The sequence below is a fragment of the Colias croceus genome, chromosome 14 (assembly GCF_905220415.1).
Source record: "Colias croceus chromosome 14, ilColCroc2.1".
Taxonomy (NCBI): Eukaryota; Metazoa; Arthropoda; class Insecta; order Lepidoptera; family Pieridae; genus Colias; species Colias croceus.
Window position 1 is genome coordinate 2,794,600 of NC_059550.1, and position 20,811 is coordinate 2,815,410.

Sequence of the window (20,811 nt, forward strand, 5' to 3'; positions counted from 1 at the left end):
GAATAGTGTGACGTAGGTTTACGACTTCTCTAACTTGGAAGAAACAAAAAAGAAATGAAATTTATGAGGTCTATTTTTAATGCGATATGCGAATGAATAAATTGATACTAATTTGTCTGTAAACGGAAGTTTGTAGGTCGTAAAACTTCAACAAAAATGGTTGGTGCAAAATTCTATTCGACATTTTTTTTCTCTAACATTCAACAAAATAAACTTCTAGAAAGTGCAGTAGCTCGTAAAACTTGAACAAAAATGGTTGGTGCAAAATTCTATTGGACAAATTTTTTCGCGAACATGCTCAGCAAAATAATCTTCTGGAAAGAACATTGGTACAAGAAAAGTTATTTTCTAATAAGTGTTCGATCTGGCAGATGAGAGCCAATGACAGCGGTATGATCTCTAGCATACAGTGGCATACTTGCTCGATGTACCTCATCCGATGCACACTGAAGCAGGCACTAAACAAGTTTTCGATGATATTTCCTAATCCCAATAATAACTTCCTCATAAGGAAACTCAAGCTTTCTCAGCGCGCGGAAGATTTAAGCCGATTTCGGAGCATGTCTTTATTTACTCGTATTGTGAGCACTTGACATTTCGCTCTAAGCGGATTTAAACGATTGCAACGTTCCACATTTGATGACATTATTTCAGGGATTTGAAACGTTGTGACTGTAATTAATTTAAGGATGGAGGGACTTTCTTATAATGGGATGCGTAAATGGCTTATACCTTTTAAGCTGTGATTTATGCGCGTATATTTCCATGCTGTAATTATTTGTGCTTATTTAACAAATATTTTTAAAGGTCCCTTTTGGGAATTTGTAATAGCATGTTTACGTGAAATTGCATTATGAATTTGTTTTAAGATTATTTCTTAATACTAATTGTCTTTCGTCTTTTAACAATAAGTTATAAGGCAAATATCCTTAGGTACTAAAATTAATGTTTTCTTATCTAAAGTCACGTCCTTGTAAAAGTTCAGTAACCATTATACCGAAGAGGTCGTGAAGTTCTGTTTAGTATTGATTCGATGCGGAATCACAGATCAGCTCATATTTCGCTTGAACTTCTCAGAAGTTAGGCCATCATTTTCAATACAGACTAGATTAGATTAACTTATGCTTTCGCTAAAATGGAAGTAGTATAGTAACTGCCGGATAACTGTAATGTATTTATTATGTCGAGTAGTTCGTATCTTCTATGTAATATAGTTGGAATGTTGGCAAATACGAACACGAGATTTTTCCAAAAGGATATTCAATGAAATTGTATTAATACTTAGTGTATAAAATTTCTTCGTACTTGATCTATGTCATAGAAAATGTGAACTTAAAATAGAGATGACTGGAGTATATTCGTTAGTTGTATGTATGTTATACTGTATAAGCTATATTTATTAACACTTTTGAATCTTAGTATCTTTCTATGAGTCAAATTCTATTCAAGATACAAATATTTCATACGGATTCTTTTATTTTATTTTTTTGCTTTGTGAGATAAGAAGTATAATATTATGGATGTGCCTTGTAACCAATATATTAAATATTATGTCATACCTTTTTTCCTTCACCTTACCCACTTTTTTCCTTCATTTTACAATATCTTCTTCTATTTAGGGTATATACTCCTGTTCAGCGAACGGCATCCGTCGATCATGGAAAGCCATAGCCCTCCAGCCACCACACTGGGAAGGTTCTGTGGGTAGTGTGAACGCGTCTGAAGGGGCCAGTGCTAGAGTGGCGTGTGGGAGATTGTATGGGCAGCCACCACCAACTGTGCATTGGTTGTTGAACGCGCAGATTGTTAGTGGGAAAGGAGTTCATACTACTGGTAAGTAAGGAGTGGGTTAGAGGGAACGGATTTTATACTGCTGAATACACGAAGTGGTTGTATGTTTATGTGAAATTAGTATGTTGCTTTGTTGCCTAATGCTTCATATGAATATTGATGTGTTTGATCATTCTGTGAAATAGTACTGTTAACAGTTTGGAAAACACAATAATGTGTAATACAAATTTGAAAGAATTTCGTACAATACCTACTTACTATAAAACGACGCTCTCAAGTGGTAGTATTTATAAGTTTTCAAAATTACCCCACTTTTGAACTAGTGCACTATGTATTTGAATTATTTGTTTGTTTTTTTATCTGTATTTAAGTAATATTAAATTTTCTTCCTATTTCCAATAATCCCCTATATTCTAATCTTTCATACAGATTCAGAATTATACATGGAGCGTGCTGAAAAGCGTCACGCGGGCATCGTACAGTGTATCGCTTGTAACGCGCTCGGTTGTGCGTATGACGCCGCCATGCTTACTGTTGTACCCGTGCAGATATCTGATGCGGTAAGTGATACTAACTCACAATACAAACTACAAGTTTATATTGTGAGTTATAATACTCAAACACACGCACAATTGCAATATTACTCACACTTGTACTTACACTTGAAATACTACGTACGCTCACACTTGCAATAAGTGTGTATTATTGTATTATAATATACTAGATGTGCTCACACTTACACATGTAATATTATTCACACTTACACATGCAATATTATTCACATTCATACTTGCTTAAAGTACTCACGCACACCAACACTCACACTTCCCGTGCCGATATTGGACGCGAAGATACCATGTACTAACTCGCACACACACATAACAATTCCAATAAAATACTCACACCCGATATTATCTTTGCTTTATGTTCACAACCACTTTGATCAAACACCCACATTATAACTCACTCTTATCCCAATTATCACGGTTAGGTTGCATTTTAATTTACTCATATATGATATTATTTTCATTATTCAAAGGTATATAGAGAATTTTTATTTATTTCTGATTCCTTACAGCTATTCATACAATAATTACATACTAATAAATCAAATACACCAATTAAAAGGAACATCTACATCATTTACCATTAATCTAACATTTAATTTTTTGTTAATTTATAAAAGAACACTGTCGAATTAGGTTAGAATCCTGTAATGATAGTAAGTTCTATGTGATGTAAATAAATAAATAAATAAATTTAAACTTTCATCAAAATACTCTAAACACGTAGACTACTATTCAGCCCACGGCATTACATATTTATTTATATTTATTATAATCATTCTACGGAGAAGACAATCTCTTGTGTATGGAAGCAACCGCCGTTAAAATGTCACTGTTACAACGTACATTTAAAATAATGTGGCAAGGTAAGTTTTATATGCTCTAAAAGTTTATAGCTTTTCACTTTTGACGAGACAAATTTCAGAATATATTTTTTCTTGATTGAAAATATTTTATTACAATTCAATCATATTATTTTTAGCGTAAGACTTGTCTCAAATTGTTCTTATTATATTTCAAAATTTAATACTCAATTAGGTACTTACGGCATTTATTATTTTTATTACAAAATTATTATAAGAAACGAGAAGATTACTGAATAATACATAGGTACAATTAATTATTTATGTAATGTCTAGTCTTTGAATGTTATTTTTCTCAAATTTAACAAAGAAAATGGTTTATTTCGACAAAAATAGAATGTCGTTGAACATTATGTTGCCGTTGGGCGCAGTCATTTAGCTAAAAGTATTCCCGAGAAACATGTTCAAAAATTAAAGTTAGGAAACTTTTATTATTATGAATTACTAGTTACCTTCAGCTATACGATTAAAAATAGTATGAAACAATGTCGCTTTATCTGCCTGTTTGTCCTTCAATATAAACTAACACTATTAATTTTTATTTTGCGTTTAATGGACCGTAATCTTGTCATGAAATATATTTGAAACCATTTAAAATAATTAAATTTAAAATCTATACATATATATAAAAATGAAACTCGCGTTGTCACGGCATCACGTGTGAACGGGTGGACCGATTTCGATAATTCTTTTTTTTTATTATATTCCTTGAAGTACGAGGATGGTTCTTATGTAGAGAAAACGTAAATAATGTACCACGAGCGAAGCCGGGGCGGACCGCTAGTACTTTATAGAGTTTAGGTACTTTAACGTATCTTTCTAAGTTAAAGTAATAAGAATTGTAGGTATGAATGAATGAATTACCTATCCCTAATTAACAACATTATCTATTGTTACAGGATTATTCAGCAGAAATGCCCAAAACAATGCACATACCATCGCAACCTCCGAAACGACACAGCCGTAAGAACTTACGAAAACATAAAGGTAAATACATAAATACGATCATTATAAAATTATACCAGAAACAAGATTTTATAGTTATACTTTGTATTATGGAAATACAAAGTATAGAAAATTGTTATAATGGAAATTTGTATAACACGACTACAACAAATAGTGGCATCATAATTTATAAAAAAGTGACAATTTGATATTTTCGTCTGTATCCTTTATTATATAATTGGCTGTTTAGATAAAGTTATTCATGTCAAATGTAAAAGATTTAAAATGGAAATTGAACATTTAATTATAAAATCCGATGTTTAAAATATCGTTTGAAATACGTTTGTGAAGATTTTAATCGCTACGAATGGTGATTGATAGCTGCTTTGTCAAAATCTAAACTAAACATAGAGTAAATCTCCTCTAAATCTATAAAATTCGTATGAAAAATTGATAACACAGTTATACCATAGTATAAAGAGAAACGAAATTGATTAGTTTTGCAAACATAAGTAGTTAGTTATATGACATATCTATTTAACAAAAAAATAAAATAAATAAATAAACGTTTGTCTGTCTTTCTATCCCGTAGCTACAGATCGATTTAATTCTTTTGTGTCTGGATGTGTAGGAGCTAGAGAGTGACAAAGATTTTTGAAGTGTAACTTCTTTAAGCGCGTTGAGAGCGCGTGTGCCGAGCACACATGTCAGAAGTGAAACTTCTTTGCCAACATTCAAAAATATCAAAATCGTCGCCTTACTCCATGACGTGACGGTATTGCCATGACGCAACCTTGAAATTTTACTTTAAAGAATTTTCACTTCAAAAACAATTGGCGTTGATAATAATTTTAAAATATAACGTAAATAAAATGAATATTTATTGATGTAGCGGTGCTAATAGCGCCATCCCGTCCGAACGTGACGCGTCTGTCGGACGAAAGTGTCATGGTGTCGTGGTCGCACTCCAACCACGGCCTGCCCATACAGTTCTATAAGGTAATCATTTGGAATTATTGTTTTTGTGTTATTAAAATGCTGTTATAAATAATACATTTGCAAAGAATAGAAAAATTTCTATCACGAATTCGAACCCGAGTCATTTTGACATTCTGGGGCATTCAAAAAATTAGATTTTTTTTAAATGAGTTAATAGGCAGATCCACACAGATCACTTGCGAATCAGCTTGATCTGTGTGGATGTGCCGATAAAAACTGCTGTTGCTTTCCTTTTTTTTTTTGTAAATCATACCTACCTAATTTGATAGGCTCAAATTGATGATTTTCATTAAAATTTCTTTGAGTATTCTTTGATATTTCTTCTAGTTTAGAATTTGACCTTCCACTCATACCTACTTGAAAATTTCACTCTGTAATTCTGTATTCTACGACCCATAAGAGCGAAAAATTGTATAAAGATGGTTGAGATACTGATTGTATTTCACCTAACTATAATGACACCAATTGTCTTTTAAACAATTATATACCTGTTTACTAATATTACTATACCTTTAATAATTTATTTTTATTACTTTAGGTCCAATATCGTGAAGCAAGTAATTCCTCTGGAGCGCAATGGCATACAGCTAACTACGATATTCCGGCTTACATACATTCGTATGAAATCGATGGTCTGCTACCCGATAGATATTATAAGTAAGTAGTACAATTTAATTTTTGAAGTTATACTTCTTTTGGCGCGATGGAGAAAAATGATGAGAGTGAATTTTTACGACACCGACACCTAAATTTAACAGCATGAAGTTAGTTCTACGTGGTATGTAACTATGTTTAAGTTATATGTTCTAGTATTTTTTATTTTTTCCATACGCCAAAGAAGTATAACTTCTAACGCGTGTACATAAGTACACACACTCTTTTTTGTTAAGGTTATTAGGGAGCTTTTCCAACGATAATGTTCGAGGATGTGAAGAGGGGAATGTGTTTGTCAATAACCAATAATATCGCTTCGAATGAAAAACGTTTCAAACTTCAAACTAAATGAAGCTATATGAAAAGTTTTTATAAACACATTCCTCGCTACACATCCTCGCACACTATTGATGGAAAAGCACCCTTAATGTTAAGAATATTTAATTTAATGTTATCTGTTTAATTAGTTTTATGTTTTGATTAATTGGTCTGGATTTGATAGCCTGCTATAAAATATTATATATCTACTAATAAGCTATGCCGCGCAGTTCCATCCGCGGGTAAAATTAATTATTTGTATAGGTCATGTCTTATTTTGTTATATATTATAACTTATATCTATAATAGGTAACTAATAATTTTTCAAATCGGACCAGTAGTTCCTGAGATTAGCGTGTTCAAACAAACAAACAAACTCTATAGCTTTATAATATTTGTATAGGTACTGTTTCATTACTTAAATGATTAAAGTTTCATCCAAATGCTTCCAGTAGTTTTTGTGATTCAAACTTTCTCGTTTATAATATTATTAGAATAAAGACATCTTTCGCAAAATTTATAATCAAAACCAACACAATTTATTCACACAAAACTAAACTACACCGCAGCCGTTCAAATGTTTTATGATACAAATTAAATTATTATCTAGAATTTGTACGTTAAATTTAGACGCATATTGCAACATTTTGGGCAAATTTAATTCTATTGTATGCACCGGTTATTTGTTCCGCGGTCGCACATTATATCAAACTGATGTATTGACCAAACTAACTCTGTTTCGTAAGCACGGTACAAATCGTTTTATAACACTAGTGTGTTGCCGTGGTTTTGTTTAGAAAAAAATATATACCGGCCGAATTGATAACCTCCTCCTTTTTTTGCAGTCCGTTAATAAACATGTACCTATTGGAAACATTATATGAATTTAGAAGGTACCTATAAACTCAGGATGTACTTTATTTTAGTAATGACGTCTCTAAATAATAATAATATAACTCAAAGTTCAATTTATTTCACTAATTTCACTGATTAAGTAATGGAGTTGTTTGCGCACGATAAAAATTTAATCAATTCAGTTTACAAATTTTATAATATTTTGCCTATAAATCGAGTTAAAGCGGGTAACGTATAGGTCAGAACTTCAATACATAATACAACTATAACAGTGAAGTTTTTAAAATATTAATCAAAAGATTACAAACAATTCTTTAAGTTATGTAGTAAGTTTTACCACGCCCAATGATTTTTAACATTATTTTTCTAGTCAGTATTGATTTCAAGTAATGATATTTGATACGTAAATATATACAGATGTCGATCAGTTACAATTTGATTGTATGTAGGTAATATATTTAGCGCACTGGCCTATGAATAATTTAAATGGTATTATTGATTTTAACCCGATTATGGTTGCCGAAAATGTAATAACTGATTTGTGTTTGTTTAAAACTTGTGTTGATTGAATTTATTTAATTTATCCGTTGCATTATTAAATCGTTTAATGTAAGCGCTTTCATATGAATAACGATGATAATATAATAAGGATTATAATGATATTTTTCGTTGTGAATAATTTTCAATGATACGATGTCATGAATTAATATGCTTTAAACTTTTCATCTCATTAAAATTGGGATATTAATCACGCATGTCTGTTTTGTTTGTATTTATAATTGGCTCTTATGTTTAAATTTAAAGCAATAGTCGATAAATATTGTTTAAAAATTGCAATTTTTTGCATTTTAACTTTTTCAACAGTTGCAATAAAAGTCATAGCTTCTATGCCGCGGTACATTCGAACCGGGCCTGGTTAGAATAAATAATACGTGATAATAAGCTTAATCACAGTCACAGTCTTCAATTTACACATTAGGCCACTACGAATCAATCAATACAAATGTAATGTGTACCAACTAACTCACACTAAAAATGTGTACCAACTAACTCATACTAAAAATGTGTACCAACTAACTCACCCATTTTTAACCGACTTCAAAAAAAAGGAGGAGGTTATCAATTCGGCCGGTATGTTTTTTTTTATGTATGTACACCGATTACTCCGAGGTTTCTGAACCGATTTACGTGATTCTTTTTTTGAACTCACAGGTTCCGTATAGCGGCAGTATACTCGAACCAAGACAACAAACTCGGCCGCAGCAGCAGCAAGTTCTATCTCCAACGCGGTGCGAGTCGCGGCCCTCGAGCACCGGCTTTGGACAAAGCGACTGCATTGTCACCTCACTCTATACAGTTGAATTGGACGGTGAGTTGGTTAAACACACTCACATACTCACATGTGGGATAACACTCGAGAAGAATCATATTCTATACATTTTTCCTGGATTTTAACGCTCTTAGTACACCGACGCATTCGCGTGCGGCAGTGGGTAAAAATGGGAAAACATCTCTACCTACCAACTCATGACGGTTTTGACACAACTCCACACACGAGTGGGCCAGTGAGTCAGTGAGTTGGAAAAAAAAACGCCAGTAGGTTTAAAATAAAAAATAATATGCAATCTCTTATTTTTGCAATTATACCGATTTAAAAACGTATTTAAGTGTTCTTTAAAAAATAAACATCACGTTCCTCAAAAACAAAACCACCACACACGTGCAAACAGCGGGGAGTATCGTTAAATATGTAGCAAAAAACTTATATATTAGATTAAAACTAATACGAAGCCTAGCGCCAAGTTCCACTAACACTCTGATAAGACTTTGATAAGTTTGAAGCAGCGCAGCAAATAACCTAATTGGATAGTGTTAGCCGTCATAATATGCCCAGGGAGTGCAAAATGTTTAGACAATCCGGCTTTGCAGTTTAATTAAATCCAATTTATTGAATAAACAGCTTTTGTATGCCAAATGGAACTGGACAATCCATTAAATATGATTTAAAAGTACCGATAACTTTTATATTGCCCTTTTAATATTCAAATACGAATACGGTCATTTGGGAATCTTTTAAATCTTTAAATCACTAGAAGAGTATGTTGCTACAGAAAAAGGAAAAGTCATTAAAATTCTCATATTTTTGCATAATCATAACCTTATTTTCATAATAATAAAGTCCATTTTCAAACACAATAAGCGTATTCATATTAAGAATCGAGTGTCCAATAATGTAGTTAAACCGTAGTTTTCTGAAATTTGAGATTATTTAAATTATTTGCATGCTATATTCGACCTTATTCGTTAAACTTTTAGGTACATTTTGCTGCTATTGTTACAAGCTAACAGTCTGGTTTAATCTATAAATACATGCCAACAAGGGAATACGTAGTTAGGTTAAGTGATTCACAGTTTCTAGTTAAAGTGGGTCGTATGATCTTGAACAATTATACAGGTTTAATCTAAATTTATTTAAACTAAACTACAAACAAGGGAATAATAAGCAGAGGGAAAGGGACTCGTTAATTCTAAAACGTTGTTTGTATTACAATTATATAATACGAAATATTTAGATAATACCTAAATAAATAAAGTATGAGTCAATAACATCATATCTAAAAATTTTGAAAAATTGTTTTTTGGTAATTCTGGTAAATTACCTGTTAAGGTGAAACGTCGTAAAAATACACAGATAATAGCCAAAGTCAAACCATCAATATAAAAAAAATAACATAAGGCTAGCACATAAAAGGGCACAATTTAAAACAGATCAATAATTCTTAAAGTCCCCTATTCATCGAGGCTTACAAACTATTATAATATCTAAGATTATAATATCAGTTAGGGAAGACTGTCCAACCCAGCTTCTTTTAAAAGATGTTCGGAAAGAATCCTGTTTATCTTTCTTTCTTATAAATTTCTCCGTATTTTATAATTTTTCAGAATTTAGATACTTAATATATTTTCTTCGTCCGTTTTTTAAAAGTATTAAAATAAATATAAAACTAAATGCAGTGTTATTCCATAAGTACTTCACGACAAGGGGGTACTTTAAGGAGAAGGAAATTGAGTTTTCAGGTAATATCCGTATTCCGGATATTTGCAAATAATTAATATTATAGTATTAGTTACTATATTATGTATTGTATTTCAAATCTCGATTACATTGTAGATTAAATATACAGTCAAAAGGTTAAATCTTGGATTTAGGTAAAATTTGTCAAGAAATCCAGTACCATTTTCTCTAAGATTGCAAAGCGTCGGCTTTCGAAAAATGAGTATGATAATAATGGTGATTTTTTGTTTTAATTTTCCATCATCTGTTTTAATTATGTTGATAAATTTATTTATTTCGTTGATTTGCTATTTAAAATTTCAGTATCTATACTAATATTATAAAGGGGAAAGGTTTGTGTGTATTATGTTTGGTTTTCACGCATAAACTACTGGACCGATTTTGATGAAATTTGGCACAGACAATCTTTAGACCCTGAGAAAGAACATAGGCTACCTTTTATTGCGAAATATGTACCACGGGCAAAGCCGGGGCGGACCGTTAGTATCTGTTAAAAACGTTTGTATCTAATACTTACCATTAGTGTTGCCCAAATGCAAGAACAAGACGAGACTTAGCCAGTCTTGGTCTTGGTCTTGCGCCAATACATCTGGTCTTGGTCTTGGTCTTGGTCTTGCGCCAATACACCTAGTCTTGGTCTTGGTCTTGGTCTTGCGCTCCCAGTCTTGGTCTTGGTCTTGGTCTTGCAGCAAGAGTCTTGCAAGTCTTGCAATTACCTATTAGTCTATTACTATTTATTAAAGTTTACTTTAAATCTTAGAAAAACGTATTAGAGTTGGAACATTGTGAGCTTGAATTAACATAGCCATAGTAAAGATCAAGCAGATTAATGAATAACTAGTAATGCGCATAGGTCCAGTTTTTCATATTCTTTGATACAGTTTTTTGCGTCTCATAGAATTCCTAAGCGTACCTACCTAGTTATACACCGAACTGTTACACCTAACTACTCAGTGAAATAGCGCTAAGTCCTAGCTGCAAGACGCAAGAGTCTTGCAGGCTAAGTCTTGTTCTTGCTCAAGTCTTGCACGGTCAGTCTTGGTCTTGGTCTTGCGAAAAATACGCGGTCTTGTTCTTGGTCTTTGTCTTGCAAAAACGCAAGACGCAAGACCAAGACTGCAAGACCAAGACTGAATTTGGGCAACACTACTTACCATCTAAGAGCAAAATCAAATCATTTTTATTTTATTTCTCCTCACAATTCCCAATCACATAAACTCTACATTCATACAAAATTATAAAACATAGCTGGAGTTGGAGGAGCTGGTGTCTGAAATGGGTTTTAACCGGTATCACTGATCACCAGGTCCCCGCCCTCGGAAATAAAATACAATTACAGAAATAAAATATGTTTCACATAATTCAAAAGATTATGGTTAAGTAGTGAGGACGACATGAGTTTATTGTTATTTAGAATTCAAAATAAAGATAAGATTTGTCCAAAATGAGCAAGTTCCTTTGTCCAGTGGTCGAGTGAGGGCGGTGTGGAGGCGGAAGGCTTCTACGTGTACTTCCGAGCTGTTTCCTCCGCCGGAGCATACGAAAAGGTAATATAAATGTTGGGCTTTAAACGACCCTTTTTATTGTTAACTCGATTTACTTGATAGAGAATAATGAGCGGGTTTCGTGGAGGAGTGAAGTTAAACGTGTATTAGGGATGATGATTTGTTTTATTACGTAGTATGTTATGTTGGTTTTTGTAAGGTTCAAGTTCTCTATCAGGTGACACTAGCTTGCCACATTGTAACAAAAAATGTAATAAAAATTATATTATTTTAATAATACAAAAAATTTCAATTTCACTATAGCTCAAATTCACTATCATTTGACACTAATAAATAAATTGTAAAAAAATCACAATCAAAAACACACCCTCTCATAATGAAATAAAGTTCAACATCACTATAATTTGATACTATTCAAATTGTAAAAAAGCACAATCAAAAACACACCCTATCTCAATACAATAAGGTTCAATTCCCAGGGTCGGCGCGAAGCGTGTCGCTAGTGCACCTAGCGCCAGATTCTGTAATAAAGCAAAATCAAATTCGACTTTAACACATTACAATAAGGTTCAATTCCCAGGTGACAGTAGCTGGTTCTGCGCGAAGCGTGTCATTAGCGCATTTGGCGCCCGATACGGCGTACGAGTTGAAACTGCAGGCGTATTCTGCGCAAGCGCCGTCCGATTTTAGTGCTATACTTGTGAGTATAATTTTGTATGATGTATTAAAAGATAATCTTCTTCTCTTTCTTATATGGCAATTCCCGAAAATACATACAGAATGTATTTTCTTTCTTTTACGGGAGTAACCATTAATTACTACATTAAATTTAGTGAATACTTTTTTATTTTGATTGATTTATCATTATTTATCTCGACGTTTCGAATACTTTACAGTGTGGTCACGGGCAGGAAACCGGGATAAATATGAAAGTTTTTAATGTCTATACAAAATTGTGTACTTTTGTCAAAAAACGATGGAATATTTTTTTATGCCTTACAATGTCATCCTCTTTACATACCAGGTGGCCAATTTTTTTTCAATACTTTAAATTTAATTCACAAACCAGGTGGCCAAAACCCAACGTCCCGCGTCATCAGAGAACAGCAGCAGCAGCACCGCAGCCCCGGCCGGTGACGCGAAGCCCGAGAGCCGCACACTGGTGACGGCGGGCGGAGCCCTGGGGGCAGCTGCGTTGCTGCTCGTGCTCGCTGCTACGCTGCTGCTCTGCAAGAGAAGTAGGAGGCACCCTGCTAGTGAGTACTGTACTAATATTATATAAATACGAAAGTAACTCTGTCTGTCTGTCTGTTACTCAATCACGCCTAAACTACTGAACCAATTTTCATGAAAATTTGGTATGGAGATATTTTGATACCCGAGAAAGGACATAGGCTACTTTTTATCCCGGGAAAATCACGCAATCCCAGAAATCCCACGGGAACGGGAACTATGCGGGTTTTTCTTTGACTGCGCGGGCGAAGCCGCGGGCGGAAACCTAGTTATCTATACATTAGAGGCGCTTGGGCTAACACACAATATTGTAGTCATAGATTGTAGTACATATATATTATGTATGTATCCTACTAATATCTGTGCTAATATTATAAATGTGAAAGTTTGTATGGAAGCATGTTTGCATCATGCCGCGTGTTGCTGCATCATGCCGCGTTGTGCGGCGTGTTGCTGCATCGTGCTGCGTGTTGCTGCATCGTGCCACGTGTTGTGGCGTGTTTTATGCTGCGTTTTATAATATAGGATAATGTAGAATATGAAGCATATGCAATATTTTACAATGTCAATAAAAATTAACTGCGTTAAAAACAACCGACTTCAAAAACGGAAAAGTAAAAAATAAAAAAGATTTGATATTATTAATTGCTACATATTATTTAGATGTGCTATTTATTAAATAGGTTTGATGTCGGTGCACGGGCTTAATACTAAGTGCTTAGTGTTTGGCACCGACTTCAAACCTATTTAATAAATAGCACATCTAAATAATATGTAGCAATTAATAATATCAAATCTTTTTTATTTTTTACTTTTCCGTTTTTGTAGTCGGTTGTTTTTAACGCAGTTAATTTTATTTAATACTTTTTAGTGTAATTTTCAACACGAATCAAACGAGCCCAAACTCGATAAAGTTGAGTCAATATATTACTGAGTTCCTATGGCCACCTTCCGATTCCATCATCAAATCAGCTCTATGTCATGATAATGTTTCATCGCTATCCAATTTACACACTTATACAAAATTTCAGCTCAATCGGTTACCGGGAAGTGAATCAAAGTTACTTGCTACATTCCAATTAAGTCATCCGAGTACAGACAAAAATGCTCATAAAATAAAAACTACTGGGCCTAGCCGAATAAAATTTTTATGGGACCAATTCGACACCATCCTGCATCGAACAAAAAAAGAATCACGTAAATCGGTTCAGAAACCTCGGAGTAATCGGTGTACATACATAAAAAAAAAAAAAAAAAATATACCGGCCGAATTGATAACCTCCTCCTTTTTTTTGAAGTCGGTTAATGACGAACTGATTGTCGATAGGCGGCAGAAACTTTAAAAGCATGTCTAAAATCAACACGAACAATACTCAGTCTCGTCTACTTCTACAGAACTAACATAGCTAATGAGCACCATAAACACATTCAACTTACAACTTCACAAACGCGCTTTATCAAAACTACACGAGCCCGTCTTAAAATTATCCTTTATCTTGCCAACGATATAATTACATTCGTGCAAACGTACAAAGTGTCGTTACGCTAACCGCCGCCACATTTGATAACTGCCCGAACTACAATACAACTACAGCACGACTGTTATTTACAAATTGTGCACATTTCCTTTGAAACGTCTAAAAATGAGCCCACAAAATGTTAGCTGCGGTTTTAACTGAAACATTTTGTTTGTTAACCCCGCTCGCTCCACATTGCATTTCGTACGGTTTTAATTCGGCATCGACAGTAATCGTCTGTGTTATGCCTGTGAAATCTTTTGCGAAATGCTCAACTGCTAAAGTTTCATCAAGTCAAAAGAGTTATCTTTTGTTTAAGGAGAAAAGGTTTAATTCTTCGTTTACTGTTTAAGTTAATTAACACCCATTTTATATTTGGTGAGGATAAATTCGTTTGTTCTTAAACAGTTATGGATCAAAATAAAATAAAATGTTCTAGATTAGGGAAATATACAAAACTTCTATTACAATAGCCGTTGTAGTTATGTTTATGTTTTTTCGTTATTGCTCTCTCTGTACTGTGTAGCTGAGCTAACAATTGTCGTAATGGAACGTTAAAATTAAGGGGTCTACTTTGTGCCGCGCGTTCGAACTAATTTTCATGCTATACTTTTAAAAATAATATGTATTATTTTAAAGTACCTAATACTCGTAAATAAGCTGGAGAGATTTGGACGATATACGTGTACATTTAGCCAAAAAGCTAAGGTTTGTGCAAGTATATTATCCCGTTATTAATTCAAGGAGCTTATGTTCTAATGAAAATACATCAGCTTTACCTCGTACCGTGGTTTACTGAAAATATAAGAAACAGCATTATTCTAACAAACTATGCATTTACTCTGTTCATCTAATACAGCGCTAATAAACCCTGTCTGGGCTTATAAATTACCTGAACGCCGCTATTTGTTTATGTAAAATATTAACTCGCTTAGTAAATGAATGGATAAAGGAACGGAATAAAGTGTAATAAATGCCAGCTGTAAAAAATGCGCGCCGATAACTGAACGATTGAACGAATAATAAACGAATGAGAGTATTCCAGAACGAATGTTATGACCGACGATACAGATTCTCATTTCCCGTTGCGTTATTTTTATATTATTCGGATACAATGGGCTATAAAGTAAACAAGCACTCGTATTGAGTATGCTTATCGCTCGTAAAGCTAACAAAAATAGATGCTATAAAGTGTCAACTCGACGGTAATAAGGTTAAGTTTTATTCGAGGTTGCCACTATCCGTCTTCTTCCCTCTGGCCGTTTTATTCGAGCCCGAGATTGTGTGCTTAACGACCACCACGTGGCAATAACATTTCATTATCATTCTAAGTTTTATGTGCGAGCCTCGGAAGCGCTTTATACTCTAAAATCTGATAAGAAAACTGCGCTCTTTAGTTCAGCTGTGGTTCAGCTCCAGAGCAGAGCACAACATAGTAATGCAGTGTTCCTTTTAGCAGTTCGTTCTTTTTGTGTAATGGAAGTAGGTTAGTCGCGACGTTACAGTTACATCTTTTATTCAAGCTATGCTTTGCTACGTATTTTTTTCACTAACACACTAATTAACATATTTAATCGTGCTGCAACGAAGTCTACCTTAAGCAAAAATTAATTCCATATGTGTGCTTGATTAAATGCTCAGAAATTTGAATCACAGTCGTGAAAACAGACAAAGGCACATAGAATTAGTTTTACATACCCAATCTTACGGATACAAAAATCTATTTATTTAATGGCCAATTACCATAACTCTAAATCTCCCCTTAAAAAAACCCAAAGAAAAGTCACAAAATCCGGCAAAAATTGAAAGCGAATGTTATTTACAGAGGAGAAGGGATCCGCTGAGGGCGGCGGGTACATCGCGGCCAAAGTGCCCATCACCATTACGGCCAACCCGATGCACTCTGAGGTGAGACCAATTTATTATGTAGTGGGACAATTTTAAATAAATTATGTTAGGGTTGTCAATAATTGGTTAAAAATGTTGTTGGAGTTTTTGTTAAAAGTACTCGATAAAGTTTCATTTTGATATTTCTAAGAAATATTTACGGGAATATCGAACTGTGATTTACGTTAACTACGGACGTTTAATAGCTTCATTTCAATAAAAAATAATATAGAGAAGTTATTAGAATCAGCTAAATTTGGGCTTGTAGCGTAAAATTTTAAGCAAGCCAATACTAATTTATGTACTATGAAAACGAAAACCTCAAAATTGATCACACAGTGTAGTTTTAATATGTCGACTTTATTCTGATTTGTGTTATTAATTCCTTGTGTGATATGTTACAAAATGAGATAGAATTATTTATTTGTGATTTCAATATGTGGCCAAACTTAACTCAGGGTTGCCAACTTTAAAGTGGAATAATTTTAATTAAACAAACTATTCAATTATGTTATTTCTGAATTCATTCATAAATTTTGAAAGTTAAATGGGTGCCAACTGTTTTAATATTAATATAAATAACTTTATGTTGCTAAGCGATCTTATTTCAAAGTGGTACTCATAAATACTTTAACTTGTTTATTAAATTTAGTTTACTATAAAACTAGCATTTGCTTAATGGTTTTTAATATTTAATAAGGCTGCGCTGTTTTATGCATCAAGCAATGTAGCTCCGAGGTGAAAGCACTTTTCTCCTATTTTCTGTACTTACTAGCTGCTCCGCGCGGTTTCACTCCCGTGGCTCCACTCTTGTTTGTCGTAGCGCACTGTGTTTCATTAGATCAAAAAAAATTCCCTGTGCTGTTTATTGTATTTATCGATCAAGGGATGTATTTAAAATGTAAGAGTAGAACACCCACGTGTCAATTTCTTATACTTTTTTTTTTAAATGGCAAAGTTTAGGTGAATTTTTCATGAAAAATATTGAAATGTATTCTGAAATCGTAACTGTCTTAGATATTTATTTTAAATAAATATAGACTTATAAAACATCTTTGGGCGCATATTATCCAGTTTTTATTTTTGGAAAACTACCTCCAAATACCGAGAAATATATTTTTTTCAGATTTTCGTTTTTATTTTTTTTCTTCCTAAAAACGCAAAAGTGCGGCTTGTCACTAGCATAGAATTATTGCTCGTAATAAGGCCTATCACACTAAAAAAACCACGCCGCACTATTGCGGTTTTTGGGAATAATACGCCATTTGGTTTTTTTATGGTGGTTTTTTTTATGAGTGATAGCCTTTAACCTTCCTCGATAAATGAGCTATCTAACACCGAAGGAATTTTTCAAATCGGACCAGTAGTTCCCGAGATTAGCGCGTTCAAACAAACAAACACTTCAGCTTTATAATATTAGTATAGATTTGTAAAGTATATTTAAAGAATTTGCTTTACTTTTAAGGTAATGTTGCCATATAGTAATTAGTTTCCAAATATAAAATTAATATTAGATGAATGAATATTCTAAAGTTAAATACGGGCGTGTATTTATACAGACTACGTAATAAGGGATTACGTATTATTGGTTGTGAATGTGTAATATGTTGTGAAATAACATGTTTGCCAATTTTAAAACGTTATAGGGTTTATATTAATTGAGTTTTGCTAATTATTAATTTAAAACATGCGGATTATCTATAAAATATCTCTGTTTATAATGTACATAGATTTAATCGCCCTCTACAATCTACATATTCATTGTTTGAATTTTGAATTGTTTCTTTTAATTTTGCATTCATTCAAATGTTATTGGTTAATTTCTAGCCTAGATGAGAAGAAATATTCAACGTTGTGGTTTAGTTTAGGATAAACGAGTAATATATTTCCTAATATGCAACGTTGGGTTAAATTGAAGGGTTGTCCTTTTCAAATACAATCTCAATCGGTTAACTTACTTGGGGTGCGATGGAAAAACTCACTGAAAAAAAAACATCTCAACTTTCTATTTAATAAACAAGATTGGTGGATTATTACTATTAAATGTTTTAAATTAAATTCTGAGAACATGGATGATATACCTATTAAACTATGCCTGTGCAAATTATATAATTACTAGCTTACCGCCCGCGGCTTCGCCCGCTTTCTCTAAAACGATTTGAGATTTACACTATCCTATCTCTCAAGTTGAATCGAACTGCACATGGTGTGCGAATTTTATTATAATCGGTTAAGTGGTTTAGGAGGTTAGGTTTTAGTCCATTGAGGACAAACATTGTGACACGAGATTTATATATATATCAATCTTTATACAAAAATAATATAAAATTACGTATTTTAATATAACATTTTCAAATTGTATGCTTCGGAATATACTTACGTATCACGCATTAAAGAAAAGCTATCCACTGTCGACTCATTTGCCAACTTCTACACAATTTTTATTAAATTTCCATTTAATTATAAAAAAAATAAATTAAAAATGACTTGCAGGGTGGAGACGCCGGAGTGGAAATGTCGTTCCTTCACAACAACAACTGCGGCAACAACACGAGCAGTGACGACACATTGCCACATTCAAGGAAAAATGGACCTTCACGACAATACGTATAGAGTATAAATTCCAATCGAACAAGACTGCAATTAAAAAACTACCATTTTGGTAGTTATAGTAATTTTCGAGTGTATATGTGATAGTGCACGGATTTTGACAGTACAAAAGTAAAAATATATTTATTTCTAGTTAAAGTGTGGATGTGGTGTAGCATTTATTTAGTTTTATATCATTTTATGTTCTGATTAGTATTAAGAAATCAAGCCTGAGAGAAATAATATGTTTTATAAATTTATATCCAAAAATTTACTGGAGAATAGCTAAGAGTGTATGACATTTACAGGCTTTTACAAATTTTACAAAATACATTAATTTTTAACTCAACAGTTTAATTGCCAGGCTATTTAACTGTATTTGTTAAGCTAAGTCGTTTATTTATATTGTAAATGCTTAGATCTGAATTTAGTTTTAAGCTACATTCCCAGTTTAAATATAAAAATGGTAGTAAATGGTAGAACGTGATTTATCGATGCCCATTTCATAGCGCATTCTCGACAGCTGCGGTCGACGCAAATTATATGGAAACTTTAAAATTTTTCATATAAAAATAATTGTTGGTGATTTAGATTCAAGAAAAATGTATTGGAAAATATTGTCTCTAACGGTACGTTCACACAGTGTCGAGTGTTTCCCTACCGTATCAGTTTTTTAACGGACTTCAAAAAAAAGGAGGAGGTTATCAATTCGGCCGGTATATATATTTTTTTGTAGGACTCTGTTTAGTGGTATCAGTATTTCAATGAAAGAGTTAACACATGCATTCAGTTTCAAGAAAGGGAAAAATAAGGAATGTTGCTGAAGTTGACATCATATTTTGCGACTACATACCGATCCGGCCGTACTGCAAAATGTTACCCTACGTTCACACGGAGCTACAATTTGCCGAATCTTATTTTTATCAGATCTGGAAAAACCGAATGTTGTATTCACACAGCACATCTTGCATTGTCCTTTTCTAACGGCCTCGTATCGAGATCCCGTGTGTAAACACCATCCGCTTCTTTTTAAAGTGAAACTTTCATTACATCGTCTCAAACTTTTTGGGCTGTGTAGCGCATGTCGCGTGACGCACGATACGTACGATAATTATCGTACAAATACGATAATTTTTAGTTAAATTTCTATAGTGTGAAAAAAAGTTTCACTTTTACCGTGGTTTCATAAATCCACACAACTTTTTTTAGCAAGAGTTTTTTTAATAAGAGTGTATTGAATGAGTATAGTTACCACTGTACCGAATCTTACATTTTGCAGTACGGCCTGATCGGTTTTTAGTCGATCATCAGATGAAAAATCGGATGTTAACTTCAGCAAGATTCTTTTTTTTGCAGTCTCTTGAAACTGCATGCATATGTGTACTCATTCATTTAAATACGTATACTACTAAACAGAGTCCTGCAAAAAGGGTACGGTAGAGAAACACTCGACACCATGTGAATGTACCGTACGGTACTTCAATGTAGTTCATCATATCGGCTAATATTCTCGTGTAAAAAGTATCATTTATAAATAATTTGTATACTAAATAGTCAAAATGCATTTAACAGTGCTCAAAATTTGTATGAATGTTTTTGTTTGCTTGAACTTCACTTTTACATTAAGTTAAGGGCCCTTAGTAGGTGAACACGGAAAAATGGACTGTTTTCTATGAGCTATAATTGAAATTATTGAGGTTTTTTCGCACTGAAATTTCTAATATGTATTACAGAACGTATGTGTGATGGGATGACTGTTTCCAAAACACGATTGGAAAAATTTTGCTCGATAAAAAAAATCCTGAAGTTACCCCTAAAATATCATATAAATGCTCATTACAACCGTATTTTACGATAATAATTCGTATAAAATCACAAGTACATAGGCATTTACCTTCTCGATTTCGTGACTGTTATAGATTTAGAAAATACTAAATATTTTCATTCACTTTTTGATTAAAATGTGAATGGCGCTTACGATTTTTAGTTTCGAGCACGTTGATTCCATACTAA

The 20,811-nt window shown here is 33.2% G+C and overlaps 1 protein-coding gene across 1 annotated transcript in view; it reads left to right on the forward strand.

Annotated features, from left to right (window-relative positions):
• Positions 1-20,423, forward strand: part of LOC123697306 (interference hedgehog) — a 51,382-nt gene extending 30,959 nt beyond the window's left edge. The window contains exons 7-17 of the mRNA XM_045643775.1: positions 1,620-1,833; positions 2,221-2,351; positions 4,120-4,207; positions 5,058-5,164; positions 5,703-5,821; positions 8,204-8,360; positions 11,534-11,614; positions 12,153-12,272; positions 12,642-12,828; positions 16,148-16,230; positions 18,703-20,423. Coding sequence (XP_045499731.1) covers positions 1,620-1,833; positions 2,221-2,351; positions 4,120-4,207; positions 5,058-5,164; positions 5,703-5,821; positions 8,204-8,360; positions 11,534-11,614; positions 12,153-12,272; positions 12,642-12,828; positions 16,148-16,230; positions 18,703-18,822 — 1,407 coding nt within the window. The 3' untranslated portion in view covers positions 18,823-20,423. The remainder of the gene's footprint in view (positions 1-1,619; positions 1,834-2,220; positions 2,352-4,119; positions 4,208-5,057; positions 5,165-5,702; positions 5,822-8,203; positions 8,361-11,533; positions 11,615-12,152; positions 12,273-12,641; positions 12,829-16,147; positions 16,231-18,702) is intronic.
• Positions 20,424-20,811: the final 388 nt, after the last annotated feature.